This window comes from Acyrthosiphon pisum, unplaced genomic scaffold (genome assembly GCF_005508785.2).
Source record: "Acyrthosiphon pisum isolate AL4f unplaced genomic scaffold, pea_aphid_22Mar2018_4r6ur Scaffold_21003;HRSCAF=22751, whole genome shotgun sequence".
Lineage (NCBI taxonomy): Eukaryota > Metazoa > Arthropoda > Insecta > Hemiptera > Aphididae > Acyrthosiphon > Acyrthosiphon pisum.
Genome location: NW_021770423.1, coordinates 68177 through 78857, shown reverse-complemented (window position 1 = coordinate 78857; position 10681 = coordinate 68177). Strand labels below are relative to the sequence as shown.

At 27.1% G+C, this 10681-nt stretch overlaps 1 protein-coding gene and 1 long non-coding RNA gene across 4 annotated transcripts in view; one reads left to right on the top strand and one right to left on the bottom strand.

Moving 5' to 3' along the window:
* LOC100568651 overlaps positions 1-10681 on the top strand; it is a 73308-nt gene that overhangs the window by 21591 nt on the left and 41036 nt on the right. The window lies entirely within an intron of this gene.
* LOC100573148 (kelch-like protein 2) overlaps positions 3359-10681 on the bottom strand; it is a 16875-nt gene continuing 9552 nt past the window's right edge. Inside the window, exons 2-11 of one of the 3 annotated variants that reach the window (XM_008182906.3) lie at positions 6382-6532; positions 6087-6309; positions 5845-6020; positions 5676-5772; positions 5405-5561; positions 5235-5332; positions 4830-5174; positions 4605-4748; positions 3789-4041; positions 3359-3712 (exon numbers count right to left, since the gene is read on the bottom strand). In XM_008182906.3, the coding sequence (XP_008181128.1) occupies positions 3510-3712; positions 3789-4041; positions 4605-4748; positions 4830-5174; positions 5235-5332; positions 5405-5561; positions 5676-5772; positions 5845-6020; positions 6087-6309; positions 6382-6491 (1806 nt within the window). In that variant the 5' untranslated portion in view covers positions 6492-6532 and the 3' untranslated portion in view covers positions 3359-3509. Of the gene's footprint in view, positions 3713-3788; positions 4042-4604; positions 4749-4829; positions 5175-5234; positions 5333-5404; positions 5562-5675; positions 5773-5844; positions 6021-6086; positions 6310-6374; positions 6533-10681 lie in introns of those variants that run through there. The other 2 variants (XM_008182907.3, XM_016802880.2) reach the window with 2 other exon arrangements.

Sequence of the window (10681 nt, the reverse complement as noted above, 5' to 3'; positions counted from 1 at the left end):
TTTTGTTGGGATTGTATAATATTATTCGTGGGTACTGGAAACTTCTAAAGTATACTATTATATATCTATGATTTTACACGGTTTTTTGTTGATGTATAACGCGTTATAACTTATAAGTACCTAATAGATATTATGATATGATTAATTTGGAATTTATTATAGGTCAATTTTTTTTTAATACCATAGATAAGTATATATTATATGTCTAATACATAGACTGATATACCGTCTCCGCTCAGAATCGTTTTTCTTATACAGTGATATTATATCATTGAATTCAAATTTAATACTGTCCATTATACAGTGACCCACTTCTAACCTACTGTACAGCAGAGCGACATCCACTTACCCACCTTTTTTTTTTTTATTTTATACGTGTGACGCAAATGAATATAAATTATATACAAAATAAAATAAATTTAAAAATATAGATTGGAACAAAAGTTATTTCATCTGATAGGAAAACCCGTCAAAAACTAATAAATAAAAAGTAAAGATCATTGTACTTCGCGACCGGCATTAAAGGAAAAAACCCAAATAATGAGATCATCAATCATTTTTTTTTTTCAATAACAAGGTAATAAAATGTTCTCACACTATTCAGACGATAACAACGTAAAAAGTCTCTCCAGCACCACGCACTAACTTTTCGTCATGCGTGTGTAAATTTTTCTATGCAAATTTTGGCAATAATCTTGCAAATTCACAATAATTACATGCTAATTTTCTGTAAAAAAAAGTAAAATTGTTGAATGGTTGGTGCTGGTGAGACGGTCGTCATAGATTAATTATCTTCAAGTAAAATTAAATATTTTTATAACTTTATTGTAATATAATTTACTTTTTTGCTTAACTTTTCTCTCAACTTAGTTGCTTTTATTTGATAGTGTTCAGAGCACCCATCTACAGATTTTTTTAGGGCAGGCTATTTATATTATATTCCATAATAACTATTGTCAATCTCTAGAGGTTTGGAACAAACATGTGGTTCATGGTATATTGAATAGAATTATTACTTAAAAATAATTCTTACATTGTTACTATTTTTAAGTTTTAAGTAATAGTATCAAAAACAACAAAAATGTGTAGACATTAATATTATATCTAATCTTTTGCATTAAAAACAATATATTCACAACATAAAATCGGCCTTGGTGGCGCTATCTTTTTAGGTTATCAAGGTAGATTTCACCAACACGTTGAGAATAATCAAAATTTCATAAATAAAAACTACAAACAATTAAAAAATATACATTTTTAGTATTACTAAGTTTTACAGTATTTAAACTGAAAAAAAAAACAATTTTTCCAAAAATTGAGCATTTTGAAGATTTTCGGCTATAACTTACCAATTAAGTTTAAGCTATTTCTTTATTTTTGACTTGTACATATTTTATGTGTTGTGTAATCATCACGTAGTATTTTAATAATACCTCAAATTTAAAATATTTTACATTTGGTATATTATTATATTTTTTTAATTATTATTTACTATTATAGTATTTTAAAATTGAATTAGTTGATATATTAAACGTTTATTTTATGACTCATGAGCAACACTAATATAGCCAATAATATATATATTATGTTTTTGTAGTATCAATTTTATGGACTATTATCCTTAGTAGATTCATAATTGTCGAACTATAATAGTATTTGCTGGAAGTTCTAAAAATAAAAAAAAAAAAAAAAAAAAAAAATCCTTAGTAGAATTTATTATTATGATAAATGAGAAACTACTCTTTCGATTTATGAATAAGGTACAACAAAATTTTCAATAAAAGTTACACTTTATAATATACAACAACAAAAAGGTTTTTTTTTTGTTTGAAAATATAAAATATATATTTAAAAATTCCAAAAAGCAGAATTCGAATAAATAAATTATTAATTAAATTAAAAAATGGTAGTGAATATAATGACTTGTCAATCACTCTGTGTATTATATATTATTTTTGTGTAATCTAGGAATTGGATTGTTGATGTATGTAGGTATGTATAATATATATATATAAATATTTATATATATATTTATCATAATATTATACATACACATTATTAAGCAAACAGACTGTATAGCTTATCTTATCAAACACTCAAACTAATACTTGTTTAGGTATTACAAAACTCAATAAGTAATTTATTGTTTAAATTACCTACCTATGTGATGGATGAGGTATATTGAATAAAATCATAATTTTTATATTTTGTTACAAAACAGTTGTACTGGAGTCTACAATAATCATATTAATTTCAATAGCATATCTGATTTTAAGTTGACGACCGTAAAGGTAATCAAATATTAGTACAAGCTATGCAATTTAGGTAACAATATCTTACAATTATAAATAAATATAGACATATAGTATTGTACCCACCACCTAAAAATCATATTATGTTAGTAATGATATACAATCATTTTTCCATAATACCTTTAGAATTCTATTCTTTTTTAAAATATTTATTTTGTTCTTAATTGTTTTGTGTTTTTTAAATTTATTAATATGGTTATAAAAATTATGTTTTATTTAAAATTTAAATTATTTTTTTCGTTTTTTTTTTCATTATTTCTTATTGATATAAGTTGTTTCTGATTTCCATTTAAAATAATATATTATTGATTTTATAATTTAAAACGTTTTAATTGTAGTTTATTTAAATTATCCATTTAAAATGCTTACAATTTAAATTATTATTTCTTCCTACGAGCTAGCTATACGTACAGGATTGTACTGTGTCCCATAGAAAGGCTGTGAAAAGGTCCAAAAAATGTCAAATCTTAGATTTAAAAAGAAAATTTTTTATGAATTTCTAACTAAAAATAATTTGCAAATTTTCGTCATTTTTACGTATTTTGTCAATATTTGAACTTTAAATGCTTTAAAAAAAAAAAATGTGACTATGGAATTTAAATGTATTCATCTGCCTTTGAAAAAATATCCTAGGAGCCTTTTATTACATTTTCAAGCTTTTTTAACCAATAAATAAAATTGTATAGAAAATTATAAATTAATATTTATAGAAAAAAAAGACCAAAATAAATGGAAACTGGAAATGTCCGTAAAGAGCTCAAAATAAGAATATTTGGAAAATTTTATCGTGTATAGAAAATGCTAATATAAACATTCAGTCAACATTTCATGTACCTTCGGTCGTTTGTTTAAGAGTTGCACCAAAAACCAAAATCAATTTTCTCGAAAATAGATTTCCAACAGATTCCCGAAAACACACACATCATTGTAAAATCAATACATTCATCGTTTCACTCAGAATCTAAAATGTGTTAAGTATATTATATTATTTTATAGATTTTTTAGTATTAACTATAAATGAGAAAACTTAATTTAAAAGTTCAATCCTTGGCAATATGAATCAAATATAATATAAAATATTTTAATAACATATTAATTAACAACAGTCAAATGAATGGAAAATCAATTAAGACTATATAACTAATACCATATAAGAAAACACTTATAATATGTATATTGTAGCAAAAAAAAAAAGAATCATGAATGCTGACATTTTTTTAAATATTGTGGTCTATTAATGGCTACTACTCCAACTGGATTCCGGTTATAATTCATTGACGCTGTTACCATCGTCCAGGTATTGGTTTTCGGGTTATAATATTCTGTACAATTTTCAGTAGAAGTTTCGTTTTGTCCTCTTGTACCGACGACATACAATAAACCGTTTAATGCAACTACACCTGCATTCAAAATTAAGTTAAATTCAATATATTTATAAAAAAAAATGTTTCATTAAATAATTTTGAATAATTCTACCTGCGCGTCGTCGAGGCAAATGCATATCAACAATAGTTGTCCAAACTCCTGTACTTGGTCTGTATGCTTCAACACTACTCAAAGTTTTTGATCCATCACAACCACCTACAGCGTACAGTACACCGTCTAAAACTCCTATACCAACCTGACTGCGCCGTACAGACATTTTTGCGACTGTTGTCCATGTATCAAGGCTGGGATGATAACATTCAACAATGTCTAAGGCCTGAAATGGTTTATCACATCCTCCTACCTAAAAAATGTAATTTATGCAAATTGTAAAGTAAAAACACAAGTCCTAAAATATAATATTATTGCCTATCGTTTTTAATAAAAAGGAGGAGTACATATTTATGAAAAGTTGAATATATAACATTTTATTATTTTTAACTACAAAAATGTATTGATTATTTATTAACATATCAAATAAATGACTATAAAAGTTTGAATATTTTTAGAAATTAAAAATCAATTTTGATCAATCATGAAAGAAACATTATTTAGGTAGTGCAAATAAAAATAAATAAAAAATAATGAATTTTATTATAATTTTAAATTTTAAAATATCATCGACAATATTCAAAATAAATCAATTTCTGATGTAATCATGCAATCACTGAATTGAGTAGACGTTCCATCAAATCATATACATGTTAATAGGTAGGTATATACCTAATTTATTTGTTAATTTAAAATTATAACTTATTAAAATATTTTGTCAAGGGACATATTCCACTATTATTCTTAGAGAGAATTTTTTTTTTTTTGTTTACAATAATTATAACAAACGTATTATAAATTAACACATTTTTTTACCGCATATAAAAGATTATTCAGTACTCCGACCCCAAAGTCATATCTTTTAGTACACATACTAGATACCATACGCCATTCTTGAGTATTGTAGTCGAAAACTTCAGCACTATCTAATGCAGAATCACTCTTATTATGTCCACCAACCTTAAATGTAAATCCTATTGTTACCTACTTTATAACAGAAATAACGAATAAACTAACACATTATAAATCAACATTACTTACGGCATATAGATAATTATTAATTACACCAACTCCTGGAAAATTTCGTTCGACTAACATATGAACACTTGATTTCCAACTAGGTGATTCTGAAGATAAATCTAGTATTTCAACCGACCGAAGAAATGTACTAAAACTTTCAACACCACCCACAGCAAACACGAAATTTTCATTCACTACTGCTAGACCAGCCCCACGACATCTTTTTATCATTTCTGGTCCATTAAGACATTGATTAATTTTTGGGTCGAACCATTCTGTAGTATTAATAGCTATAAAGTTATATCCTGTTCTTTTTCCAAATATAGACTCATTAATCACATTATCATGACCGACCACTAATATAAGCTGTTATAATTAAATTGTTAAATATATCGGAAAGAAAAACTAATCAGAACAGAATAATACTTTATCTCCATGTCTGGGTGTATTCCGTACATTTTGTGGAATGAGCTCTTCTGAATTGAGTATATGAAAATTTAATGCCTCCATTACGTAATCTGTACCTTGAAAATGATAGATATTATGTATAGTAAATAAGTTGACAACATAATAATAAGTGTAGAAAACAAAGTTACATTTAAGACAATTCTTAATAAGTGGTTCCTCAGCTACTTTTTTTAATATGTAATGTTTCGATGTTAACGGTAAACGTACGTGTTCCATCAGTTGAGGCAAAATACATTTTCTTGAATCCAGTTCGTGTTTTACCCAACGAATAACACATTCAAATACCTAAAACAATAAACATACTTATAAATTAATTAGACAACATATATATAGGTAGGTTACTGAATTTTTCTTTTCCCAATACTAAAACATAACAATGATCAATATTAGTTTGCATACTTTTTCTTCAGATGGAACTGTAATTTTATCACTGGAGATCAACTCAACCACTTGTTCGGGAGATAAGGACGTAAATTCGTCACCGTCAACAACTTCCCTAAGAATCAAATTATAACAACAATAAATAACATGTCCTTATATAATCATAATAATAAATAATATTTCGTACGAAAAGTGGTCTTGTATATATAATTCTGAACTTGTTAACAATTTTGTACAGCTATATTTATCAGCTATTGCGGTTATACCAATACAATTTGTAGGGCGGAGTTGGGAATTTAAAAAATCACAACACGCCTCTTTTACTTCTCGTAACTGCAAGAGACTTGCTGCTGCTAACAAAGCCTTGAGAAATAAACAATTTAAATAATTTTGTTGTTTATAATAAAATCCAATTTTATCTATTATTACCTGAACATTTTCTTCAGTGACCACAATTTCCCCAGAATAAATGAAGTTTACTGACAGTTCTAAAGCAGTTGAATCTAACTGTTTCATTACAATATGATTTCTTTCTGAACATTTAGTAAACTTTGCATGGAAATATGGACTAGCCGATGCTAAAACCACTTTATGTGCGAATAATATTTTGTCATCGACTGTTACTAGTTTAATATCACAGAAAACCTTATCTCTAAAATTAAAAATAAAACTTCTTATATTTTTCTAGCAATTTAAATCACTTACTCCGTTACTGACTGCTTACTTGCGTAAGGATTGTATTACTTCAAATTCCTCTGAATAAGACAATTTTTTATACGCGTATTTTGCTGGTTCGCATTTTCTGGATTCTGGTATTTGCTGTGTATTTTGCATTGTGAAATGTACATTGAGTTCAGGATTTGAATGCCTTTAAACTATAAAAATACATTTATATATAAATTATGAGTATCAAAAAAATTGCATTGAGTCATAAAAAAAAAAAAAAGGTGGTAAGTGGATATCGCTCTGCTGTACAGTAGGTTACAAGTGGGTCACTGTATAATGGATGGTATTAAATTTGAATTCAATGATATAATATCACTGTATAAGAAAAACGATTCTGAGCGGAGACGGTTTGTCAGTCTAGATATTAAACATATCTATTATAGGTATACTTATCTATGATATTAAAAATAATTGACCTATAATAGGTATCAATTATAAATTCCAAATTAATCATATCACAATATCCATTAGGTAACGCGTTATACATCAACAACAAACCGTGGTACTATCATAGATACATAATAGTATACTTTAGAAGTTTCAAGTACCCACAAATAATATTATTCAATCACAAAAAAATAACTAAAATAGTTATTCCAGGTTTTTTAATATGTAATTTCATCCAAATTTGAACTTAAAATGACTATAAAAATAAACTGTGCTTATGTATTTCTAAGAATTTTTGGCAACAGAATTAAATGTTTACGTGAAATCTTGTATTAAATTTTCAATCCTTAGATATAAAAGTTGAACATTTTATAGATTTTCTATTCTACTTATCTATGGTATTAAAAAAAAAAATTGACCAATAATAGGTATCTATAATAAATTCCAAATTAATCGTATCACAATATTCATTAGGTATTTATAACGCGTTAGAATATTTTAGAAGTTTCAAGTACCCACGAATAATATTATACTATCACAAAAAATAACAAAAATTATTATTCTAGGTTTTTTAATATATAATTTCGTCCACATTGGAACTTAAAATGACTATGAAAATAAATTGTGCTTATGTATTTTTTAGATTTTTTGGTAACATAATTAACTATTTACGTGGAATCTTGATCCTTAGATATAAAAGTTGAACATTTTTAGAATTTTTAACTACAAGATAATTATTCAATTTTAAATTTGATAAATTTTGTCAAAATTCGATCTTTAAATGCTTATAAAAAAAAATTGTGCCTATATATTTTTAATATTTTTCATCTACTATTTTAACAATATATCAGGAGCCTTGTATTAAATTTTTACACTTTTTGACCCAACAGATAAAACTTTATTGATATTTATAGAAAAAAAAACTAAAAAAATTGAAAACTTACAATGCCCGTAAACAGCTCAAAATAAGTCAAAGTATTTGTAAAATGTTATGGTGTATAGAAAATGCTAATATAAACACTCGGTCAAAATTTTATGTACCTACGGTCATTTGTTTTAGAGTTGCACTAAAAACCAAAATCGATTTTCTCGAAAACAGATTTTGCGTAAAAATTCCTGTTTTTCCTTAATTTTTCTTTTGTTTTTCACGTTGCTTTTGAAAACTACTGGGAAATTTTTACTTTTGACCCCCCAAAGTACCAACTAGATTCACTTTCCTATCAGAAAAGATACTGTTGAAGAAAATTCATGCACTTTTACTGTCCTAAAAGGTGATGACAGACACAACAAAAAAAATAAAAATAAAAATAAATAAATAAAAAAAAAAAACACACATCATTGTAAAATCAATACATTCATCGTTCCACTCAGAATCTAAAAATCTTAAAATTATAAGATAATTAATTAAATTAAAATATTATAAATACATTAATTTAAATTTAAATTAGGATAAATTCATGCCGATGATATTTAACATTAAAATCAAAAAAATTCATTTAAATTTAAAAATCACAAATAATATATTCACAGAAATACAAAACAAGTAACCACATAATAATTAATCAGAAATGGAAGGATTCTAAACTATAATTATGGAATCGTTTTAGTACACCTTTACTAACATGACACTGTTTTGAGATGGTTCGTACAATATATTTTTCAGTTATATATTGCTTTATCCTAGTATATGCATATCTAGTAATGTTTTCATTCCTTTGTTGTAGTTAACTTATAATCAGTACCTCATGCCATTAAAATTAATTTGGAAATCTCTCGTTTAACTTTATTTTGACAATATATAAAAATTATGATTTTGTTCAGTACAATTCATTACATAGTTAATTTTAATAATAAATTAACTATATTTTTATGTTGTTACAACCAGATTAGTAAAATGAATTTGAATGCCTTGAGGAGTAAGCGATATAATTTATTTACTTTAGAATGTTTACATATATATACAAACATACATATCTATATGACAGAGGTTGAAAATTATTTTGACGCCGCATGCCAAAAATTACCTTTTTTTAAATTATTTTTCGAGCGTGCCATTAAAATATGAAAAGAGGTACATAAGACACTGAGGAATATTATGATTTATGAGCATAAAACAATTTATTGGTAAATAAAGATTATTCAATTTTGTCTGTAGATATTAATATATACATTGCCACTGTTTTTTTGTAGCACGCTACTTTTTCCCTACATATTTTTTAAACATTTTTTTGATTCATTTAGATATTCACTTGAGTACTTGGTCATTATTTGTTAATGCCTACCACTATTTTCTTGTAATTTTGGAAGGCAGGTTTATTCAATGTATCTCATGTATTTTTGTAACAAAACTCAAAACAGATAAACGTTTGTATTGTAAATCGTCAATTAGACATTCGGTCACCAGGAGAAAGGATTTCGTACATCAAGGGGATTATTGATTACAAAGAATTTTGATTTGCTAAACATTTTTATAAAAAAGTCTATGTCAAGCATGGATCTAGATTCTAGAACATCTTACGCTCTGCTGTATGGTGTAAGTACATTGTAGGTATATATTGTAGCGACGCTATGTTAATTGCTACAGCTAAAGTAGCGTGCTAGCGTGCTACTGTAGCGTCGCTACAATTAACGAGCAACTCCCGACCACTGATTATCTATCTTTATTTTGAAAATGAATGTATGTCTGGCTGTGTTTCCATAGTACCATGGTAACCATTTATATATTATTTTGAGATTTTCGATGGAATGTTTTGTATACAAATGGTTGCCAGGCTAATATATAAAACATATTATTCATATTATAAAGTTAACATTTTTTGTGTTTTTGAATTACACCATAGTAAGAAAATGTCTACATATCCAAATAAAATTGTATTGGCATATAAAGGAAAAAAAACTAAACAAATTGAAAATTGAAAAAGGTGGGTAAGTGGATGTCGCTAGCTGTACAGTAGGTTAGAAGTGGGTCACTGTATAATGGACAGTATTAAATTTGAATTCAATGATATAATATCACTGTATAAGAAAACGATTCTGAGCGGATACGGTATATCAGTCTATGTATTAGACATATATATACTTATCTATGGTATAAAAAAAAAATTGACCAATAATAGGTATCTATAATAAATTCCAAATTAATCGTATCACAATATTCATTAGGTATTTATAACGCGTTAGAATATTTTAGAAGTTTCAAGTACCCACAAATAATATTATACTATCACAAAAAATAACAAAATAATTATTCTAGGTTTTTTAATACTACACTTTTGATCTTAGCCATGTACGCCGTCAGCGTAACATCGTTACTTCGTCGTTCCGCTTATAGTACTAGCTGTGCGAGTCAATCACCACCGAATTTTTTCGTTGAAGTGTCTAAAAATTCGTATTGTCTCAACCTTAAACATAACGTCTACCTTTCTTTGATCGGACCCGTGGTTGTCACAAAAATCGAAAATCGGTATCATATTTAATTGCTTACTTGGGCGGCGTCTGCCCGCCCGTCACGTGCGTGTTACCGGCTGACCGGCTTATCGGTCTAATTGCCTACCGCTGCTCGCTATCTCAAGTCGACGATGCTCGACTCAAGGTCGTCGGGTAAAAATAAAAATTCCGCTCGTGCTAATGTCTCGAGTCAAAACAATTCTAATCGGCCTCTCAAGCCGACCGATAAGACCGATAAAAACGTAAATAAGAAATTAACTATCAATACTAACTTAAACAGCGACTTACGTAATCTCTCCGATGATTCCGACGACCTATCATGGTCTACTAATAACAACAAACGTCTCGTTTCGCCAGGTCTTTCTCCAAAATCTAAAGAGCCAAAAATCTCTAAAACTAACACCTCCAAATTCTCCACGCACAAATCGCTACGAAGCACTCAGTGAAGCGGTTACACCCGACTC